The 24,535-nt window shown below is 46.0% G+C and overlaps 1 protein-coding gene across 4 annotated transcripts in view; it reads left to right on the top strand.

The window, feature by feature from the left end:
• The window catches only part of FLNB (filamin B), a 626,251-nt gene that overhangs the window by 329,199 nt on the left and 272,517 nt on the right, over positions 1-24,535 (top strand). For all 4 annotated transcript variants that reach the window (XM_069643780.1, XM_069643779.1, XM_069643783.1 and 1 more), the window contains exons 9-11: positions 1,263-1,400; positions 4,854-4,980; positions 17,888-18,024. In XM_069643780.1, the coding sequence (XP_069499881.1) occupies positions 1,263-1,400; positions 4,854-4,980; positions 17,888-18,024 (402 nt within the window). The remainder of the gene's footprint in view (positions 1-1,262; positions 1,401-4,853; positions 4,981-17,887; positions 18,025-24,535) is intronic.

Here is a 24,535-nt window from a genome sequence, read left to right as displayed (position 1 = left end):
CCGGAACCCCTCCTCTCCCCGCGCGCAAACTATATTGCTATGGATAGTTGGTACATGGCAACTGTGCCCAAATACACACCTCTGTTAGTGATGTCACGAAACCCTCCTTTTGTATTTCTCTTGCATTTTTAAATGACAAAAAGTGAACATTATCTGTATGCCTAAATCGCAATTTGTTGACCCAGCTGTCATTTTAATGGGAGGAGTCCCAGATGTCTGAGGCTTGACAGAACAATAATTTAGTTTACTCTTCTATTTTATTTGTTTGCAGTGTGTCCTTGTTTTGTGCACTGCAATTTTCAATGGTGTGAACTTTTTTGTTCTGTTGTGGCACGAATTGTGCTGTTTAGTTGTGGCACAAAAAGTACTGAGTAGTTTCGCAGTTGAGGCTGCAGCCTGCATATGGCAACGGCTTTGCTGATCCTAGTTTCTATTGTTAGAGCTGCGTGCTCACTTGTCTTTGACGATCATTAAACTATGAACTATTTAAGCCAGGTAAGGCATTGATGTTTGTAACCTGAAGCGGGGACTGTGTGTGCAGTGGTCATGACTGGGATCTCGATTAGTTCATAAAGTGGTAGGAATTCTCTGAGGGATTATTGGACTATCAGAGGCATGTCCCCCATAATTTGTAGGGTAAGCTGCTTTAGCACATGGATTACATTACAGTCCTTCTGCCAGCCAATCACAATGCACTCCATTGTTTTGAGCAGCAGACGGGCAAGCAGCGCAGAAGCAGTGGCGTTCAGCTGTGTAAATGCAGAGATGAGCATTCACTGTACAATTCTCCAAACTACCGAAGATCAGTGAGGCACAAAGTGTGTACTTTGCTTTTAAGTTATCCTATCCTATGTTATGTTATTCGGTTGTGTACGACGCACAGCACCCACTTGCATTGTCCCCAGCGCCTTGCAGATTTCAGCACGGGTCCTTCTTGCTTGGGGGGGAAATGCCCCATGCCAAAACTATATCCCTGCAATAACCCGCAGGTGGGCCATTATTCCATTCCAAGATTTCATTACTGTTCACATCTGAATACGGTCACTAAACCACCATGGACATCATTAGAGATCACCGCGCATGCGCTAAACTATAGGTCGCTTGCCATCATGCTGTTAAACTTGTCCATGCATGTTTGCAAGTCCACATTTTTTGTCACCGCTATTTTGTGCTGCATGCATAGTTCAAAAACCATTTTCAACAAAAGCAGTATTCATGTATGTGTTCAGTGTGGTGGTAACTGCCTTTGACTTCCCTTGCAGCTTGCAATCCCAACGCGTGTCGCGCCAGTGGGCGCGGCCTGCAGCCCCGAGGAGTGCGGATCAGAGAAGTGGCCGATTTCAAAGTCGACACCAAGTCTGCAGGCAGCGGAGATCTGGATGTCTCCGTCAAGGGGCCAAGTATGATATGATTTGGTATTTAGAACGCGCCTGTACACAAGTGCTCCTAGGGACCACAAGCCCAGGAGGGGGGCTAGAGGGAAGACGGGATAAACAATCCTACTAGGCCTTGCGTCATTCGGGCCGTGCAACTGCGACAACAAAAGTGCAAGGCGGAAGGGGGGGGGGGGGGCTGCGGTGGGTGGCGTTGATTGGGTAAAGTGTCGGGCAGCCAGACAGGAAGGATTAGCAAGGCAGAGGGAGAAAGAAAGCCGAGAAAAGGACGGTCTTGAGCTGCTTCCGGAACTTGAGGTGATCTGGCTCAAGATTGAGAGGGGCTAGGTGACAGTTCCAGAGAGAGGCGCCTGCAGAGGATGGAGATCTACCCCCCACTCTCTGCTCGAAGAAGTGCGGGCTGCACTAGCTGTGCCCCCTGGCATTTACCTACGAGTGTCAGGCATACAAATTCGAATTAAACTTATTTCAATTTTATGCGATCAATGTGTTCCCTGTTGCTTCACCTGAGGAAGAACACCCTGTCCCTCCGTGGTGTACTTGCCCTAGACAGCGCTGGTGTTACGCCCCTCTAAAAGGGGATAGAGAATCTCACCCGAACACTACAATGAGATGGTTACCCACAAAGAAAGCTTTAATGCATTTTTATAAACACAATGGGGGGGGGGCATCTCCCGTGTGCATTGGTGACGGATAGAGCAGGCAGATCCGTGGGAATGACCTCCAACTGGTAACAATACCTATACTGCTTTATTCACCCTCCGAGAGGTGGGCCTGTCCTTACCGCCCAATGGTTTCCATAAAATAGTCCAAAGGATTTTTTGTCTCGTGAGACAGTGGGATGTGCTATCTTAGTTACACATACTCGTGATGTTAACTGTTTAAAATATTCAAACCATAATTCAAACATACATGATGCATTCCACATGGACCTAGTGTCCGATTTCGTTTAGGCTCTTATTTTTTGAGGCATCTGTGGTGGATTCAGAATCTACCACAGATGCCTCCAAACTAAGAGAGACACCTTAATATAATACCGATGATAAATGGCCAGAGCCTACACGAAATAGGACACCAGGTCCATGTGGAACGCATCATGTATGTTTGAATTATGGTTTGAAAATTTTAAATAGTTAAACATCACGAGTATGTGTAACCAAGATATAACATCCCGCTGTCTCACGAGACAAATCCTTTTGACTATTTTATGGAAACAATTGGACGGTAAGGCCAGGCCCACCTCTCGGAGGGTTTATAAAGCAATATAGGTATTGTTACCAGCTAGAAGTAATTCCCAGGAGATCTGCCTGCCCGATCTGTCACCAGTGCACACGGGAGATGCCCCCTCCCCCCCCCCCCCGATTGTGCGTTTTATGAAAATACATGAAAGCTTTCTTTGTATGTAATGATCTCGTTGTAGTGTTAGGGTGAGATTCTCTCCATCCCCTTTTAGAGAGGAGTAACGCCAGCGCTATCTAGGTACACCACGGAGGGACAGAGTGTTCTTCCTCAGGTGAAGCAACAGTTGACATAAGTTTAATTCGAATTTGGATAGCCGACTCGTTTTGTGTGACATCGTTACTGTAGCTAACAGTCAGGTCTGTTACTCCGCTAGAGGTGTAAAATAGACCAAATAATATCCCTGAATTGTTGAAGCATTTACGTACTCATGTCGTTCTTAAAACCACTCGGCGGGTCTACACCCCAAGAAACCCGGCTATTCAAGGGTTCTGCCTTTGAGCAGTTGCTTCATTTTGTTGTCTGATGATTCTAATTGTTTTCTTTTTGGCAGATATTTCTAAGTAGTTTTATGTCTTGATAGCAATCGAGGTTTTAAGTAGAATGTTCTTTTCTTCAGAGCGCTTCGTCTAGCAAAATATGTACTTGTGGGCACTGAAAGGTTGGCACAGCTGTTAGAAAAGCTTGCATTGTAAGGTTGGCGTGGTCCCAATGGGCATATCACACACATACCGAAGCCCCCTCTAAGCACAAATCCTATTATGGTTGTACAATCTGCTTTGAGCATCATTGCTCAACCTATAAACGAATTCCCTAATAGAAAGCCCATCATACTATGAATAAATCCTTAACTTGCACTACAGACCGACTTTACAAGAGGCCCTATTGCGTGGATGCATGTGAGCTACCTACAACGTCCTGCTGGGAAAGTATTGTGACGGGTGCTTGAGTAGTGCGGGTAAAGTTGTAGGTTGACTTTGGGTAGGGAGGACAGTGAAGCAGCGTCTCGCATGTTGCCAAGAGACAGTCTTTACAATGTCGGTGGGGGATGTCATTGATACCGGAGCCCCCAGGGTGTTTTCTGATTATTGGGGGCTCCTCCAGGGATCCGGGTGTCTGTAGTAATTCCATACTGCGCCCTCCCTCATGTATCATTGCAGATATCTTTGCCACTATGGCAGACAGTCATGCCAGCCTGGTTTTCACCTCAACTCAAGGGCACAGTAAAAATTTTACGGAGCACGTCCACCATCAAGTCTCTCCCAGCATGCCACATCACAGAATACACTAGGTTGGCATCAGTGAGTTAACTTTCATGGCGCCATTCTAGTCCAGCATGCATATTCTGTAGAGGGTGCTTGGGTCCGTTTTTAACCTGGTGTGACCCCTGTTTATTTCGATAACAATAGAATACTGACCAATGATCCCGTCATTATCGGAGGAAATTAATTTTTCATTATTTTGTTAGATGTTTTGGATACTTTGCCCGTAGACTGTGCTTCTAGTGTTAGAACGCACTTCCAAACTAAGCTGAGAAGGTTTCATGTATTTCCTGCTGTTTCAAGACACTTGAGAGTTTCAATTAGGAAAAGCAGAAAACATCTGTTCCGACTACCATACTAGCGACACACCATGATCTTTCGCCATAGAGTAAGCTAGTAGAGTGTTTAACTCAATGGGCGTTGGGCTTCCGGCCGGAGTTATGTAGCTTTGTAAGGTCATTTGACATTGGGAAACGGAACCATAATCCGGTGTAATGCCAAATGTGCCAGATTCCTGTGTTAATGAGTGAATATAATGCTTTGCCGGTGGTCATGCTAGGTCCTGGTATTTTGCATGTCTCCCTAAAGTCCCACTGCAGGCCATGTATTGATGGAACGCCTGGCCTGCAGAACATCCAAAATGGGTTTCTGACATGGAGACCATGCATTCCAAGGGCGAAATCGCCCTTCTTGAGAAATAAGCCAGATGTGTGTATCGCATGGTGCCTACAATTACAACAGCTTAATGTAGTATATCCCTTCCAAGGACCTAAACATAGAATAAATAAGGTGCCTTCATGTGAAAGCCAGTGTTCCTCTTCTGCGACTAGCCATGAAGTTATGGGGAAACTGGCGTGTGGCGCGCTGTGCGAGGGGATGATTAATAGAGGCTGTCATTCTCCAGACTGAATGTTGTTATTGCTAAGCCTCGTGCTATGTGGCTCTGTTCCCCTAACAGAAGGCCTGGACGAGCTGGTCAAGTCCAAGGATGTGGTGGACGGCGTATATGCCTTCGAGTACTATCCAATCACGCCGGGGAAGCATGTCGCTACAATAACCTGGGGCGGACAGAATATACCCAAGAGGTGAGTGAAAACACTGCAAAATGCTACTCAAATGTTGACTGACCTGGGCCCATGCGCTAAGGAAAATCCGTGTTTGCACTGGCGCAGACATTGCACTGCGCCAGTGCAAAGTGTATGTGACGCTGAGCTTTATGAAGAACTTGCATTTAAATAAAGTAAAACCCGGAGATGAGAAATGCAGTCCAGGTAAGGTATGGCATGGCAACTGGGAGTGTTCCCCCACACCCTCATTTAATGTTCTTCTGCACTATTTAGAAACGTTTGCATGGTTGAAGATACAAGTGGGATGTGAAGGCTACAATAACATTTTCAAAAATATTTGCCAATTCTTTGTCTCACAACAGGGACTGTGAGTACATTTTAACTCTCAGCCTAGTTAATTGGGAAATAGATAAATAAACTATTCAATTAGAATGTGAGCTTCACATGCATGTAAAGGCTTTTGATAACTGGCATCAGAGGAGGGAAAGCATTGTTTTGCGTAATACTGAAGCTATTTTGGATGCTTTGCCGTAGAATACATTTTCATCATTTTTCTAACAAAGCATTGGTCTCCCCTTAAACAAGGCCACTGCTCGCCAGACTAATGCCCATGACCCACAATATTAATAATGGGATATTTCACTGAATACCCCGTCCCTTGGGTGGATTTAGGGGCTGAGCTGTATTTATATAGGGGCTCCTAGATGGGGTAACTCGCACTGCTCGTTTTAGACACCCCCCACCCACCCCTCAACATGCATGGAAAAACAGCGGGGAGTTTGTTTTACTTTGTGTCTACTGGTGTGGTCTTGCAGACTTTTAACATAACCTCAGATATTCAGTCCGGGAGTTGGATTGGAATAAAAGGGTTGCAAACACAAGAGACGTGGCCGTCATGGTGGGTTTTCACAGGGAGAAGTGTATAGACAGCTGTGGAGTTGCTGCTCAGTTTTATTTTACATCTGAAGTCCAATATTTTTAGCGGAGCTACTAATGGATAACGAGTTGACAGACGTTTCCTCTGCTCCCAATGGAAACGTTGGTTTTCCATCAGCAAAGTACCTCCTATCCAATCAGCATAGCGCGACAAGCAGTGGACAATGGCCCATTGTTAAACTGACCATCTCTTGCAATACATGCCTGGGAGCCATCTGCATGCATTTATAATGCCGTTTTAATGCAGTCTTCCAATGTAACGGGGATCGTGTTCCGAGAACATGAGCAGATTTAAAAGAACTGTTTACCAAACTGATCCCTAGCTGGACTCTGAAACGCCACATGCTAAGAGAGCTTGGAGCTTCTAGAATGGATCGGGAGGATATGTTCACTGCGATTCCTCTTTCTACTCACATCCGGCCTCTGCCCGGTCCCTTCAGTTCCCGTCTCCGTGGTGCTGTGACCAACGCGCTGCTCCTTTCTCCGTTTCTGCAGGCCATCTCGGCCTGTCATTCCTCTTTCCTTTCTCTGCTTCCCCGCCCTAGTTCCCCGGCATGTTTTCTTTATGGTTTCCATTTCTCTACCTTGGTTGCTCTGAGAAGCATGGCGTCTTACTGGTTGCTGTGTATGGGGCGGGGTGGGGTAGAGGGCATAGCTCCCTCCTCTCAGACGCTTTTCTTTTTTGTTCTCTTGGGTGGTGGAGGTTCCCTTTCACTGGTACCTTCAATGACTCCCTCAGTTTTCTGCTCCTTGTTTCTCCATGGGGGGATACAAATGTATTCCAGACCCTCATTAATCATCACCTCCCCTCAGCTACAACCGGCCACTTGCTAACCATGTATCCTGCCATGAGTAGGAGGAGTGTGGAAAGGGCAGCCACCAAACGTTGACCTTCTGCCAGCTATAATGTAATAGATTACAATTATAATGATACTATATCCTTCCAAGCGCTGTGACTTTAAATATTATTAACCGTTTTTTATTATCTCAAGGATGACTGGTTCTTTCGGGCGGTCTGGGATTGAAACTTGTGAGCGTATATATTGAATTTAGATGTTATAGGCAACTGTCTAACTCAATTGATGATCTACCCAGCGAGTAATACTATGCTGTGACGCTACAAAATTACACAGATGTGTTCAAATCTGATTAAGGAGTAAGACTGTATTCCAATTCCTTAAATCCAGATGAATGAAACTAAGCCACTGTGCAACTGAAAAAGTTGTTTCTTTCTCTGAACTGTCTGAAGTAAAAGGAGTGGGTTAAACTCTAGTACATCGGGGTTGGCATATATGATGTGGATGCCAGTCTCTCTATGGCTCTCTACTCTAGATGCTGTGTCGATAAGGTAGCACCCTGCACACGTCACATTTAGGAGTACAGCCCACCTTGCTCTCGTAGTCTGTCCCATATATTCTCAGCCCTCCCTTCCTAGGTAGACTCGGGCCACTCGGCTCTCCTTGGCTTCACAAGTCTCAGAGCTTTCTCTGGTTCTTTCTGTTCCTCAGCACCGCTGGTTCTCTCTGCTTTTGGTCTTTTGTCCCCGAGCTCTTGGAGGTATTTTGGCTGTCTGTTTTGGTAGCTTTGGCTGCCCTTTTCATAGTATTTGGCATCCTTTTCCTCCAAAGGGGAAAAGACTTACTTGATTTTCTTTCTCAAAGGTTTGGTTTAGCGGTTTTGATTGGTCCAGAGCCCCCATGAAGATATGCAGGCCTATTGTGTTTTTTTGTGCCTGTAGCCGGGCAGCCATCTTGGCATCGGGTGGCGGTCCTGCCTCCTATGTGCAACTCTGCTTGCTTGTCATCTGGTTTATGCCGCTCCTGCTGCTCTGTGGGTTTGGCGGCTTTGGCATGATATTAATGTTTCAGATTCCCATTAGTAATTGTTAAGAAGGATTTCTGAACTCTGACCTGGAGGGGCAGAGGTTCAAAAGTCCAACATATTTTCTTGGAACAGGGTAACCTCTGGACAAGCCAGACCAATCAGGGTAGCTATGGCAGGCGGTCAAGACTAAGTCTCAGGAGGGGTGAGAGTGACTGAAAGACCTCAATGAGCACACAAAGCAAGGACACATACAAATTACTCCAGACAGGTGTTATATTAAAAATATAGACACATTTATTACAAGGCCTTTGTAACATAGACCATAGCAAAGAATCACAGTAACACTATATCAAACCAATACATCATTATCAACACAATATATATACAAGACCAATGGGGCCTAAGGGGTTAACCACATGAAATATGTAGACCACCTAGATGGGGAGGAAAACAGGCAGTGCAAGTATTCTTTAGACCCAGTTCTACATTCAGATACACCTAACTAAGAGGCAGTCCAAGCCCTACGAAGAGAGGAGCCTTATGCTCAATAGTACCTGCACGCGCTGGTGCCAATGTACAAAATAGGGTCTCTTCAAGGGTCTTTAGCAGCTCAGGAAGGTGGATAAGGCGCTGAAGAACAAGTTCCCACTATTCAAGAAGGACCTCCACTTGAGGGCAGAGGCAGTTTGAGAGTGTGGGATGGAGTCGCTATTTTGCAATAGCTGTGGAAAGGAAAGGGGCCCTCAGGGGCCACTTTGTGCATAAAAATGGGCTCCTGCGCTAGGGGCCACCGATTGGGGTAAGGACTACTCACCGGTCCCCGATGCAGGCAGACCAAACTTCGCCAGTACAGTCCACTTCGCTGGCAGGTTCGAATGCGACAATCGGGACGTCTCGACGCCATGTAGTTCCCGAGATGCAGCGAGGATTCCCAAATGGGACAGTGGCGATTTCTCCGCTCTGGGTGGAGGAATCAGCCCAATTCCACTGCAGCAGGCTTCAGGGCTAAGGGGGGTCACAAATGCAGCGAACTTTCACAGGTCGTTGACAAAGCAGGGCAACAAGGTAACCGCGTTTACTCCGGTCCGGGCGCACTCGTCTCACTTCAGACCTGGGAATGCCAAGTGTACGAAATTCAGTGTGAGGGTGCCATGGACAGAGAGCTAGCAGTATACCAAGTTTCGAGGGCCTCCTCGAAACAGCGGTGGTAACAGAGCAAACGTCCTGTGTAAGCTGGTCAGCCCACTGGTTGGCCCAGGGACACTTCTGAAGAGGCTTACTTGCAGGGTTTGATGAAGGTGCCGAGAATAGTTGATCCCACTATTCCAATGGGTTGAAGCGTCTTCACAGACCTTCTAGGACAATCAGATGCAGAGGGGTCCCACGGGACGACAGCAGGCTCAGGGTGCCAAACCTTCCAGTGGGTCACCAGCGGTTCCTAGACTCAGCCTCTTGTTGCAGGATACTTGGCTCCTTATCCCTTGTTCGGTGTGAACTCAGGAAATCGATATCATAGTGGTGTTTTCAGCCTCCTCCTATCCAAAGTTCCCTTCGCGCCAAAACGGAGAGGACCCAATGGGAGATCTGCTCACAAACACTCACTCCATACGCAGACCAATCATGGACCACGGTGGTCCCAGGCATTCAGGACACTCCAGACTCTCTGGCACCCAGGATGTGTATTGGGAACAGACATCCCAGCCCACATCCTGGAGGCACACACGCAAGGCATGCAGAACCCAGCGAAAGCATTGGGTTTCGCGGGAAAGTGCATGACCAAATAAGGACTGACCTGGGTCGGCTCGACCTGGGGAAGGTGAAGAGGCAAGATGGCCAAAGGACAGGACAAAGAACCTTGTGGCATGGCCATTTTGGAGCCAAGCCACCTATTCGTGCCAACCGCGGTAAATGCGCTTAACATGGCAAAAAAGGGTTAAAAATGTATGAAAACGATAGCTGCCACCAGTCCTGTCCATGACACATCTATCTGTACGTTCATCAAAAGTCCAGCGAGAGTTTCTAGGGCCTTTGGAATGACTAGAGACCCAAGTGTGCTGTATGGTAAGATACATTGCACACTTGTTACATGTTGCACAAAAGCTGCAACATGAGGAAAAGGACTAAGGGAAAAAAGTCTCCCAGTACTGACTGTCTTACAGGCATGTCAGTTTCCCCATAAAAAGTGAGCGAAAGCCCAGCAGAGTGCAGCTGAGGGCTGTGCTTCTCTGGCAAAGTCAGTCTATGGTGTTTTAACAGCAGCACAAAGTTTGGGGGTTGATACATGGAGGGAAAATTACATACATTTATGCAATCTCTCCTAACAGTAATCCCTATTGAAACAAACATTTCAACCAGCCTGACACTTTTCCCTGCTGCGCTGCAGGTCCGGCAAGGCCTCCAGTCTGCATCAAACATGGACTTGAGCCTCTGCTGGCTGCCTGGCTTCCTATCGCACAACTGCCTGTAAACTACTCCTGCAATATCATGATGTTGTTCTTGCATTGCTCTTCTAGCACTTCACTGATGACACTTCTATTGCTCTTGCACCACCCACACCTTCCCTTAGGGCTTACTCTGATCTGAATGTGCCAGGATCTGTGAATGATTACTTCATTGTTGCCCTCCTTGTCTTGTTCGCCCCTCTGAGCAATCTCAGAGTGTCACAAAGTACCTTGCATTGCACTTAGCGCTAGAAAAATCATCAACAAATGAAATAAGTGGACCAGAGTGTGGGGAACTCTGCACTCCGGTCCAAGTGTCCACACAGCTGTGGCATTTCCACAGAGGCCCTGGGATCCATGGTGGTGACAACAGACACTCTTGACTCTTCATAGGCATACTTGCATGTCTTGTTCTGTTCTGATCTTCCACACGAGTTGAATGGCCTCATAAAAGAATGGTTACTTGCCTTCAGAGAATTGTCAACAGGACCTCTACACTGAACCTCGTGTCTTGAGGATGTTGATTCTGAACTGGATAGATGACTGCAGAGCCCACATTTGTCCATGTATAGTGAATTCTAGACGGGCACTTAACCGAAGTTCCTGGTAGTCAAGCTTTCCTGTTCAGAGTCCCTCGCAGTTCTTGAGGAGGGGTTAAGATACTGACTTTGTCACAGGAAATGATCTGTGAATAAAGTTTCTAGTTTAAGATGATTGAAAGGGGGCCACGAGACTGCTGAACTTACTGCCCTGATGATGATTTCAAAAAGAGTGCCACAGATGGCGCAAGGTTTTGTATTAAGATTTCAATAGACCCTGTGACAATCCTGCTATCGCGTCTAGAAAAGCACCTCCTCCCTTACCATGGTATCCTTTATCCCCAGGTTCGTTGACCTAAATGATTGACCCCTATTGTCTAAGTTCTGGTTTCTGCTGGAGCTGAAGACCTACAGGTAGTAAAGTCCTCTTTCTAAACTCCCTCTGGAGACTTCCTAGGTTGTCCCTACTTTAGCCAGTGGGTTTAAGGGATGTTAGGGTGTCTTAGACACTGCCTGACTCGTCTTCTGCCTATCACTCTCTCATATTCCTCTCGCTCAAAACCTGATCTTCTCTCGCTACTTTCCTCTTTTTAACTTCACTGCCTCTTTCTACTTCCTGCATGTTATTCCTTTGCCCCTCCGATGTCTCACACTCCTTCTATGTCTCGCCTTGACCCTTTGATATTACTACTTCCTCCTCCAAACTATTACTTCTCCAAACAACTACTTCCTCCTGTGTACTGCTTACCACACTACCACCTCCTCCTCTACACACCCGTTTCCTCCTCCACACTGCTAATCCCTCCTCCATGCTACTGCTATTTCTCACCCTAACTTCTACTCCAACAACCTTCTTTTGCTCACACACTCAATACACATTACTTCCCTACTCTTCCTCTCCTTAACACACGTATACCGCTGTCATGCACACTCACAAAGCAGTACCACTTGCACTCACTAACACATTCCTCACCTGCTTGTAAGAGGATTCAATTCAACACTACAGCTAAGTCAATGCCTAGTCTGGGATACTGAATGGAAACCCTTATTGATATATCTTTACGTCCAGTTCATGCGTTCTGGATGACTACCCCTATATAACACCCCTCTCTTGGAATCCCCCTGACCCCACTGAGCCACGAAGTGGTTCTGTTTTGCAAGTTTAAACGGTTTATTTGATAATTTAAACAATATATATATATATATATATATATATATCCCACTTTATAATAAATTAATAATTGAATATCACACTTAATCTGAGCAGTAATCAATAATGGATAGTCCGGCACTAGCACACTTCTTTATAATCAATGATGAGTGGTTATAGGATGGATACGATAGCAACAATACTTTTATGGTTTCAAATGGATGCAATGTGGAATGAAATGCAGTACAGAAATTAAGTTGATAGGATTTCAGCAAAAGACAATGTAATCACTTTCTTGGACAATTCACCCCCCCTTTATGCACTGTAAGGAGATGAAGATGACACAGTTCTTAGGAATGCAATCAAATAGAATTCAGTTCAATCCCCCCCCCCCAGCAGCTTATACAACAGATAGGAGTTTTGAAACACAGGCAAAATGCTTTGAATATGGTGACAATGCAGTGAGAAATATGCTGAAAATGGTTTTAATTCCCTTTAGGAGGTTCAGGGTGAGTGAAATATACTTGGGATGAGTTCAGGCTCACTTTAGCAAGGATCTACGAGTAACTAGCAGGTTAAACGAATTTTTGGCAAAGGAAAGCAATGAAGCTGCTGTTTTCACACGTGGCTGGATTTTTAACCAAATCGCAAATCGCGGTAAAATTCGCGAGTGCGAGAATCGTGATTACGGCAAAAGCAAGTCGGTTCCAAGCTTGTTGAAAAGCTGAGATTCTAAGCTTTCAGAGGAAAGTTAAACCAAGTTCCTAGCCCAAACGGTTCCAGAGATACGGACGATTAAATAAAGGTAGTTTTTCGGATTTGAAATTTTAAAAGTTCAAAGCGACAGGTTACAGCTTACAGCTAGAAAATGACAAGTGACAGCTTTGCAAATGCCAGGTGACAACTTCTAGGAGGCAAATCTGGTTAGATTAAAATAGATTGAATTATATTATTTTAACAAAGAAATTGGTTCTGCACAGTTCTGCTAGGTACTCACAATATATTTAGAAATGGGCCTCGCCACGGATCTGGTCAGGTTTTCGGACTGGACTCCGGTTCTGGTCTCGGCACTTCACAGTGATCTGAGTCAGCTCTCTGGTTCTGCTAACAGCGGTCTGGGTCACTCTGGATCTCTGGCCTCTGGTTCTGGATACTGCTCTGCTTTCTCTGGGTACAGCACTGCTTCTGGATCTTTCTGCACAGCTTTCTCTGGATACAACACTGCTTTCTGGCAAATGGCAAGAGTTCTTGCAAAGAATTCAAACAGCTCGCCTGGCTGTGAATAGTGGCAATGATTTGAGGCCTGCTAAAGAGGGATTTAGCTTGTAGTTGACCTCTCTGCTACAAATTCTGAAGTAAAGTCTTGGTCTCTGAAGGTGGATAGATTGAAGTCTCTGTGTTGGCTCTCTGGAGGTTGATGGAGGTAAAGTATGGATTTTCCCGGCAGAGCGTCCCGCAGCAGATGGAATAGAATGTCCCCATCTGTCCTGACTGCTTTTATGTGTTTTGAAAGTGGGTGGAGAGGCTAGCTTTCTAGGCCCTACCCCTCTCCACTTGTTATTGGCCACTTCCTCCTCTTCCCCTTGATTGGGGAATGAAATGAAGTGTCATCATGATGAGGTCTGTTTATGATACAGAGAACCCACCCCTGTCAACTTTACACACAATCTATATCTGATCCAAATACATACTTCCCCGATAGACAGTTGTTTGGCATTGCATACACACATCATGCATTTACTAATGGTAGCCCCTGTTCCAATTCTGTCGTTTCTAGGAGCGTGGGTTAAAAAATGGCAACATATTTCACTTTTTGGTCGGGTTACCAATATTGGATTTGTCCCCGCATTTACACAAATGTTGGCAAAGCATGTGGGCATTAGGTGGTGGAGTGTCAGATTTTTAACATACATACATTTAGAGTAATATCCTCTTTTCCGCTAAAACCCCCCTGAACATACCACCGCGTCCTACCACGTCTTCAAATGTGCACAGAAAATCACAAGAATAATGATATCACTTATAAAATGTTCACAAGTCCGCTCTATGAATGATCCATCTTTTTAGATTTATGTTCTGGCCCCAAAGGGGTGTGGTTTCCCCCCAGCACAAGGTTGAATTTCTGGTTTTTCCAGTTCTGCCAAGCCAGCTTGCTCTCACAGGCAGTGCTCCTCCCCTTTCCTTCCAGGAGGAAGCCACTTTTACGACCCCCCCCCAATAAAACATTTGCCTGAGTCAGGACAGGGCTTTGTTCAATTTCCTGCAGAGCCCAGGTAATTCAATCAGAGAAGTGTCATATCCCTTTTGGTGGGAACAGCAAAAGGCAGCTAGGCCTGGGAACACAGCTGTTGTGCAAGTCTCAACTCCTGTCGGGGGTAGCTGGCGGGCAAAATTCCCTCTCTTTTTAAGCCAGGCCTCAGCTAAATGTCTCTTTGGCTGCCAGTTTTCCTGTCCAAATCAAACTTCCAATTTTTACGCATGCAGCTAGAATGCTGATTCTAAGTTTAAAACTATGACATTTAAACAATTGCAACCTATGTGACACTCAAAAGTAGGTCACTCATTTCTTTTAAACATTATTTTAGGCTCATCCTCTTTCCAGATTTTGTATGCCCACAAGACTTTATTCTGTCAAATGTCTGCTGGTGTTCAGTGAGATTGTTGGATATTCTGCAATGTTTGAAATGGGCATTCTGAGCTTGCCTTCAGAGAAACAAAGGGTGATTTTTAAAGTGCTTTCTAGCGAACAGGCACTGCTGTTTTTCACTTTGGCACCCCATTTCACTCATGGCTCTTCTGACCCAGCACACCCGCACCGGGGGTGGCAAGTCAGGCGACCATTTTGATGTGCGCACAAACTGCGCGGTTTTCATAGATTCTGGCGCACATGTGGGCTTTTTCGGCTATCTTGGATTTCCTAAGCCCACAGCACCAAATGTTGTAGCATAATAGTCCAAACGTGGGTCAGAACACCCAACATGCTCCAAAAATTGCTGCCACAGTGCGCTCTACCTTCCCTTCTCCTGCTGGGCCCCTGGTCTGCCACCTCCACTCCTCTGACCTCTCCACAACAGCCCACACCTTCTTGTTTCCTGTAGCTTCTTCTAACATCCTCCCTACTTCTTGGGGGTTCATCCAACTTGATTAGGTTTCTGAAATGAGAAAAGCAAATTCTGTCAGCATTTTGTGTCATAGGCATGGGGGGATGCAATTTGGTACTGCACGTATAGAAGTAGGCATATGGGGAGGGGACAGGGTTGGGTACATGTGTTAATACCGAAAATTACATTTCGACAATTACAAATAAACATTTTATAACAAAACCTAAAATAAAGAAATTCATTAAATGTATTGAAAGGTGTCACGATAACGAAACCCAAATACGGCAGATGCATATGGCGAAATTGGAGTAAGGTGTAAAAAAGGAACAATCATTCCAGTAAATTCAAATGGCTCAAACAATCGCAAGAGAAAAACAGACGTACAAAGAATGAAGTATAGAGACTCAGTTAGGTTTAAAAGAATGTATTCTCAATTTCGAAAAAGTGGAAGATATTGCTTGTTTACAAAGCGTTGCATTTAATCTAAAATTCTGAAAAAAGATGCAATGAATTTACCAAGTGAAGTCCAGAAATCCAATATATCCAGTAGTCGTAGAAATGCTAATCCATGCAAACTGCCAAAAATCCATTAAAAGAAAACATTGTGAAAAACAAAGAAATACATTCGAATTTCTGACCAGTCTCCCCTGTCGTGAATACAGTCAGGAGACTGGGGGTGGGTGGGTATGGGACCCACTTCTAAATCCGTAAAGAGATTGCCCAGGTACTCTGGGTCGTTTGGTTCTACTCCGCCATCTGGCATAATCTCTTCCCGTGGTGTCGCTAGTCCAGGGCGTATGAGCCCCATCGCCACTGATTCCGCCTGGTGTGCTTTCGGGCCAGAGTTGGTGGTATGAAGGTTTTCCTTTGCAGAGACATTTCATCTCATACTGACATTGGCTCAGCTGTCTTTTGCTCCAGTCAGCTGGTAAGGTAGACCTGGTCTTCATCTCCAGGATGTGCTGGGTGGGACTTGACTTCTTCAGGGTTGGCTTTGCTTTTTTCATGTCTGCACCCTAGGTTTTACTTTGTCCTTAACTGCTGGATGACAGGGGTCGTTCTCCGTAAGTGTTCGTGTCCCCTGGGTACGCCTCCTCTCACGGTGAAGAGGGGCTCTTGGTACTAATGTCTTATGGTCATTTTGCCTCCACTGGAGCCTTTGAGAGATCTTCTATGGGCGATGGGGTTGTGTTACCCTCTTTTCTCTATACCATGCCCAGGCTTTAAGGTTTCCTCTGATATTAATGTTTTTCTGTTGTGTCACAGAAAAGATGCTGTCCTTTGGGCCTCTACAGATTTCAGTGCAGCTGGTTGCCAGCTCCAGCTGACTTTCTCTTTTTGCTGCGGCAGTCTCCAGCAATTGGGCGTCCAATAACCCCTACGAGTTATGGTTCTCTTTAGGGGTTTCTGCCACCATGTAAAACCACGCCTTGTCCTTCTCGGCCTCAACCTCTCCCTGCTGGATGAAGCGTGCTACCCTCGCTCGTCATGTAGGGAAGGTACGGTCCTGGTTAGTCTGCCACATCTGGTGGCAAAGCTAGACTGTGTCTATTTCAGGGGTAACAAGTCGCTCCCTTCCATCAGGTATGAGTCCCAGATTGTGTGGAGGGCTCCCCTCTTCTCTCTGGTGGTCCTTGCCTCTAGACCAACCTCTCCTGTTCTTCCAGAAGGGCTGGGATCTTGCAGTTCGAGTTTCTGGCTCGTAGGCCCATGAACCGGTATTCGTCTCAAGGCCTTCCCGTAGGTGTGTGGCTAAGTTGGATGCTATGGGGTCCAGCCACAATAGCGGATCTTAGTCCTTTTGTTGTGTGACCGCCTTCTTTCCCCAACGTCCGATCTTGCTGTGTTGGCCCAGATACTCAACTTCTTCCACCTTCGGGATCATAATGTTTTCACATACCAATTGCACTATAACTTGGCCAGATCTAATCTAGTAGGGTTTTCTCCTTAGGTTGAAGAGGACGACGTTGATCTCCCTCTCCATCACTCCTGCTCCCATATCCAGTGAGTGCCTATGGGCTAAACCGGCCCTTGGGGTTATTCTCCCATATATTCCTTCGGGAACCTCTTCACAGACCGGTCCTGACCAGTGCCTTCCTCTTCGGCAGGACTGTCTCCTCCTCATGCCCATATAGATCAGTCTGCCGCTGTGGCCCCGGTCAGCCATCTTGCTGTTCGGGGTGATTTGCACCACTTCAGCATCTTCCTTCAGAGTACTCTGCTGATTCTGTATCCAGCCTGGACGTTCCCACGATAACGCCACCTGTCATAGCTCATGAAATGCTGAAGTCTCACAGTATGGCCCAGCAACACTGCACTAGTCATAGTGTCTAAATTCAATAAAACATTTCAAGGAGGATCGTCATTCTGCATACTGGCCACAGAACTCTGGAACACCCTACAGAACTAACTTTGCCTGGAAATCAACCACCTGACGTTCAGGAAACCTCTCACCACATGGCCTCAACTAATCAACTGTTAAATAAAAAGACATGAATCCTGAGTTAGGAAACGGATATCTTGATTTCTGGGGCACCACGCTGGGTAAACAAACGAGCAGAGAAGGCAACATTGTCAGAAGGGCGCTGTATAGGACCACTTTACCTTACCACTGCGTACCTCTTTATCCTCTGAGACCAGGTTGGGCTGCAGGGGAACACAGACGCTAGGACTGGAATGGGTGTAGCCACTGCAGGGCCAACTTTGCCTTTCATCTTTCTGAGGTTAATAAATAAAGAACCATTGAAAATGGGGTATTAATAGCACCTGTCATTAAAGTGCCTAGAAGCTAGAGAAGTCTGGCAAGAAGCAATATCTAAGAATGCATAATTATTGCTGGGTAGTGGGATGGTGGTTTCAATATGTGGGCGCATATATAGTTTGTTTCAGTATAGTGACACCTGCATATTGATAACTTACCTTTTGTCTTTTCAGCCCATTTGAAGTGCAGGTGGGACCCGAAGCTGGTCCTCAAATGGTCCGGGCATGGGGGCCTGGTCTGTATGGAGGTGTTGTTGGTAAATCTGCAGATTTTGTGGTGGAATCGATTGGTACAGAGGTTGGTGCCCTAGGTAAGTGAAACTGAATACCATTGAACACTGCAGTAAATGGTTTTGCACCCCATATGTTCTGCCTGGCACTTATTTTACCCATGTGTGCTCGGCCACTATCCAGTTTACACCAGTTGGTTTAGTGTAGTTCTTGATCTGTGGAAGTGCACCTGGTATGCACTTGCATTTTACGGCTAGCACATGTCCACGTCTGAATAGGGTTTGTGCTGGCAGTGTCTGTCTGCACGTCTGACATCTCCCGAATGGCAATAAGTCTTGATAAATGATGGCCGAGTCGAATGTTTTTGTGGATCTATTTGCAAGTTGGGAAGTTTATGTGGGATCCAAGTACATTGGTTTTTGATTAGGATCCTGGAGTGATTTCATATTTTCCCTACAATTAAGTTTGTGAAAAATATGTTTGCAATGAAAAAATTAAAGGAATTTTTCGAACTATCAGGGAACAAAATGTCTTCTTGCATCTTGTAAACATGCGGTTGCAGATGTGATCATATGATTAACATGTTGTGTTCCTTTCATTCATCATTTGTCCGAGTATTGAATCCATAAACCAGTTCAAGCCTTACAATCCACAGACCGCGAGGGGATAAAAATCACATCACATCAGATCTAGTTTACACAGCAGGCGATAAAATCTAGAATTAGCAATAAACTGTACAGCACAAACATGTATCTGACCATGATTAAGCGATCATTAATCATGATCAATAGAGAAACTATATACGATTGAAAAAAGCACACTAGCAATTTAAACTTGGGTTACGGATTAAACTTGGGTGGAAGATTTAGGTTTCTTCTAGATACTGTAAGCACATTTGACTGCTGCGCATTGACCCCAGGAATATGTGCAGCCTCACGCGCATTGAAGGGTTTCATGGCCAGAGGACTCGATGTCAACCTGCAGGTGATAGAGTGTGTCTCCTGGTGCTGGGGGTTACTGAGCGCATGTAAAGTGCAGCAAGTGGGGTGAAGTAGAAGAAGTAGGAGGTAGAGTAGGGCGGGTCGGGGGACAAAGAGATGGGGTACGCCGGACGGAGTACGCCTTCAGAGCGGAGAGTGCACATTGGCCAAAGGTGAGATTTGAAGAGATTGTGTAGCGCGTGATGTGGATGTGGTGGGGAGAGATGGGAAAGGAGTGTGGTTGGTTGTAGAGTGTGCGGGTTGCAACATGAAGTGCTTGGTCGAGTGGGGCGAAGAGAGAAGGTAATGAGAAGGATCAAGTAATTGTCAAGATGGACGAGTACAAGAGAGGATATCTGGGTTTTGGTGGAGTGGGAGGTGAAGTGGTGCCAGGTTTTTGTAATGGTCATAAGGTTTAACCTTTCTCACTTCTTGGTCTGTTATGTTTATATGCTTTTGTACTTCTAGCTAGCCCAATCTGGCCATCTAAATATGGCTCCCTACGTACGGGGAGCATTCATAATAGTCAAAGGTGCTCTGGCCAGCGATAGTGGATTGCTCTTTTCAGGCTGCCTAGGTAGTAGTATAGGCATTCCAAGGTGCTTCGAGCAGAAGTAATTATCTTGAGGCACTAGAGCTCTTCTGCCACAAAAGCATTTGCCATTATTGAAAGTAGGTTCTGAGATGAACACAAGTAGATGTCTTGGCAGCTGTTGGATGAGTTCTCTCAGCTGTGTGTTCAGGTTGCAAGAGTTTTCGGCCCACAAGCTAAGAGTATTCCATGGCTCTCCTGGTAAATGGGCAGGTGAGCAACGACCACTTAAAGGAGGTGTTCAGGGTGGCATCAGATACAGGTTAACACACATAACATTCAATAAGGGAACGGCCACACCAAAGATGTTTTATAAATATGAATTCATCAATTGTGCCGGATGAGTTAACAGTTGTGCTGTTTACTTGTAAGTAAACTGTTCAAGAAAGTTTGTTTTAACTTTACAGTGCCCTCTGGGTCACAGGCACTGTCAAAGGTCAACCGGGATCTTTGGGTACCCAGTTCCCTTATTTCATCCTTTGGGGCACTGTAGGACATGTATAAGCACAACTAGGAATTAGACTCAAATAGGAATGAATAGGGATAATGTCAATATTGGGCCATGGGCTTGGTTTTGTAGGATGGTCTTCACTCATATTGAAAAATAAAGTGGTTTATGGCCTGTGCTTTCAAAACTTGTTGAGTTTGTAAGATAACCATTGCCAGCACTGGTTTCTGGTCTCCGGTGACAGTTTGGGTGACAACAATGTGCTACAGGAACAATGACAGAAGGCCAACTGGAAAAGGTGACAAAATGCACCCGGATCACGGTGCAGCTTTCTGTAGCTGATGTTGCAGGTCTGGTTACTGGGGGATGTAGTTGGTCAGCCGATACAGTTCCATTTGGAGTCTCAAACTACAGAGTTCCAGCAACTCTTTCGAAAAGTTATTTAAAGTTGTTTGGCTTCTATTTCAATAAACCTCTGGCATTATCATGCAGGGACAAGACACACTGCTTCTCAGGAAGCAGGCAAGCACTTGTGGATTGCAACTCAACTGCCCACCAGGATAGAGGGTTGGCAGAGTCTCACTTTTGGACTGGTCTTGGCAAGATGCAGCAATAGGGCTTCCTCACGGGCCTCTCTTGCTTAGGGACCGATCCCAGGGTTGGACTATTGGGAGCCGAGTGTTGACTCTGAGACCCAGGTGGATCCTTTTAAACACCCATCACTCAGGGACCCAGGCTTTTGTCCCTTGTTATTGCTCAGTAGGTGCATTCTTGTAATGAGTTCAGCCATCCTACTCATCATTCATCTGGTTCTGAACAGCTACTGATCTGGGCTCTGTTACAAGCAAAGCTAATGCCCAAATAAGGGTACATCTGTTGATTTTTCATGAAAGGAATGAGGTTTAGCTGCACAACTCTCATTGGATTTCTGACATAGAGACACATTCTAGAGTGTCCCACAGGAAACCGTTTTCCAACTCTAGAAAAATGCACACACTGGTAAATGGGTAAACCAAGTACTACTTGCAGAGGAAAATGTTTTTCTTTGGGACACTGAACCCTGATAGGATAGCACGGGAGTATCTCAGGGGGTGCATCAGAATCCCGTACGTGGGGATTCCTTGGATTAGGACACACTAGGGAAATGGGTAGAACACCAGCCAGGGAAAAGCAACCCAATCATGGACTCTTGGAACCGTTTGGAATTTACAGCCGTCTTCCTGTTGCTTTCCTTCTTGTAGGCCTAATAAAAGTGGCTTCAAAAAGGTGGAAACTTGTAGCCAAATGGCTTTTCTGGCCGTGCTGGGACTTCAAGTAGTGCAAGGTCTCTTGAACAGAGATTTCAATTAGAAGAATTAGTCATTTTCTCTGTCGCGTAGGCATAAAGTGTTAGGTGTGAGACACCCAACATGACTCAAGTGCTCCCTGGGAGCCAATGCACCCTGTAATCTAAGATTGATTATCTCACTTATCTTCTATCACCCTTATGAACGCAGGACGTAGAGGCACTGCTTAGATCGATGCATTACAGGGACGTAATGTATGAACGCAGTCTCTCAGTGGCCTGAAGCTGGCGGCAGTCCCAGCACAGGTTCTACCTCTTAGCATGCCGTGTTAAATCCTCACCTTTTTCTCCTCCATCTAAGTCTACTATGCCTGCCCCAATTCACAATTACAAATGCCTAGTCACTTACAATAGCAAAGCAGTGGCTCCCGTAGGCTTTGTTAGTCAAGATCATTCCTCCCCTTAGGAGATTATCATCTCTTCTGGTCAAAGCAGTGGCTCCCATAGGCTTTGTTATCTCTTCTTGTCTCGTCCAAGAGCCAGCATCCAGATAAACCAGTTATGGAAGATGAGGAGCTGGCACAAAATGTTTTCAAAAATGTCATGATGGCCTCTATTGTGGCCAGAAGTATTGCCACAAAATTGATAAGATGGTCCTTTGGCTCATCAAACTCTGTGCACAGTATGTTGCGGGGTGTGCAGCGATGAAGTGAGAAGGCCACGTTCTAGATGTTGTACCTGCAGATGAATTAGCTTTGTACAATTTCTAGTGATCCAGCATACGCAGTGAGTGACAATCTATCAACGCAGATACAGCCTAGGCCTTTCTGGGTCCAATGTGAACATTGAATAATGGATTGTACAGTTCTAGGATTTCCTCCCGCAGAAGATTCCCGGGATGTGTGTGTTCCATTTTAATAAAGAAAGACGAGGAGCAGTCATGGAGGTACAGCTCTCCAATGACCTGACCACCAATGCCACCAGAGGCCCTGCTTGACCGTTTCCGACTCAATAACTGCTTTCCACATGGAAAGCGTTCATATTTACCTGAAGGGTGTGTACTCCACATGCCTGTGCTTTCCACGTGGAGAGCGTTCAGATTTACCTGAATGGTGTGTACTCCACATGCCTGTGCTTTCCACGTGGAGAGCGTTCAGATTTACCTGAAGGGTGTGTACTCCACATGCCTGTGCTTTCCACGTGGAGAGCGTTCAGATTTACCTGAAGGGTGTGTACTCCACATGCCTGTGCTTTCCACGTGGAGATTTACCTGAAGGGTGTGTACTCCACATGCCTGTGCTTTCCACGTGGAGAGCGTTCAGATTTACCTGAAGGGTGTGTACTCCACATGCCTGTGCTTTCCACGTGGAGATTTACCTGAAGGGTGTGTACTCCACATGCCTGTGCTTTCCACGTGGCGATTTACCTGAAGGGTGTGTACTCCACATGCCTGTGCTTTCCACGTGGAGAGCGTTCAGATTTACCTGAAGGGTGTGTACTCCACATGCCTGTGCTTTCCACGTGGCGATTTACCTGAAGGGTGTGTACTCCACATGTCTGTGCTTTCCACGTGGAGATTTACCTGAAGGGTGTGTACTCCACATGCCTGTGCTTTCCACGTGGAGATTTACCTGAAGGGTGTGTACTGTTTGAATGAGACACCAGGTTTATAATGGCCATGACATTTATGGTGCAAGTTCTTGCATGATAACAAGCATGCTGCTCATCTTGGGGTTGTCCCATTTGTAATGGTGGTGGTGGCCCAGCTCTGCCCCCCTGGGATAATATGAGGGGGGCGTATGTAACGGGGCGATCTAGTCTCTGCATGGTTTCCGACACCCTGGCAGCTCATCGAGCAGATTGCAATGCCTCCGGGATTGCTAAAATGTCGTTTTCAGGTTAATCATCTCATTTGAACTGTTGGCATGGCTCCTGGTTTTTGCGTGCACTTGCTTGGACACGTATTGAGGTGGATGTGCTACTGAGGTTTATAGAACGCGTTATAGTAGCCTTTCTCATTTTAAGAAATGACGTACCTTTTAGCCGACTCGACTGCTTTCCCACGTGTGAAGGAACATCATCCCCAGTGAGATCTGAATGTAGTATATGTCCCATTGGACAATTCCCTGTTTGGGGTCTAGCTTCCAATGGGTTCATGTTTATTCCCTTCTGTGCATTCAAGCCTTCTGCACATTGAGACCTTGACCGTCGGGCGAGGGGTCCTGCACAGACACATGGTATTCGATTCCCCCTTTCACCTTCACTCTTAAGGTGATTTTATCAACCCAGGATAGTTAGCTTCCTGTATTCTTCCGCAGCTTCTGGGAAAACGGCTCCTATTCCTTTGCATATTTCACTGTGCATGTTGGCCATCGGGCATACATGATGGTGAATGTTTCTGAGCAGGTACTTCATTTTCCTTGGCAGTCACAAAGCGCTGCATCTCTGAAGCGTGGCCTAGCCCAGATGGTCACCGCCTTCCCAGCATTCTCTGCCAAGTGCTGGAAATGCCAGATGACTTGACCTACAGGTCAGGACATGACCTCATCCAGCTTTGCCCCCCTTCTGAGGCCACCTCTTGCCCAGCTTAGCCCAGCTGCAGCTGCCTCACTGCATGCAGAGAGCTGATTGCATTCGGATTCCAAGAGCAACCTCACAAAGGGGGGCAAAAGGAAGGCACGGACAGCAGCATGAAGACATTCAATAGGTGGGCCTGCCCTGCCATTGGCTTCCTTTCAAACTACAATGGCGAAATCCGTGCTCCTCCCAGAATGTGCTGGAATGACTGCCAAAAACAGCACAAGAAGGCCCTGGGAACTACATCTCTGCGCATGAATGCTTTTGTTTCCCGAAGATAAGGGGCAGGTGAACAGGCCTTGTGCTGCTGGCTGTTCTGGGAACATTTTAGTTGTGCTACTGCCCTAAGCAGTTTCGAGTTAAAGGACTGCCAGAAGGTGCCTCACGAAAAATATGTAGGAATTGGGTAGTGCTTGTGTAATCTGTTGTCATAAACAAAGGTGTTTGGACAAGCCTGGCAACATTTCGTGCAGTCGTATGTTTCTATCGCTATTGTTTGGTTTTGTTCTGTTTTCCTTTGATTGCAATGCAGATATACATAACATTTGCATTGAGGTTAAGACCTCAGCCAGGCCGCCTCAAGCATTTACTTAGGAATATAGTAGAGTGGTAGGCGTGAATACCTTAGTCAGAAATGATGGGCGTGTGCAGAGTGCTTAAATGATCAGTAGCTGCCAGGCAGCGACTAGTTTTGTTTAAATGCTCTCAC

Source organism: Ambystoma mexicanum, chromosome 2p (genome assembly GCF_040938575.1).
Source record: "Ambystoma mexicanum isolate Mex_15411 chromosome 2p, UKY_AmexF1_1, whole genome shotgun sequence".
Classification (NCBI taxonomy): domain Eukaryota; kingdom Metazoa; phylum Chordata; class Amphibia; order Caudata; family Ambystomatidae; genus Ambystoma; species Ambystoma mexicanum.
The sequence above is the reverse complement of the archived record's forward strand: the minus strand, read 5'-3'. Positions and strand labels throughout refer to the sequence as shown.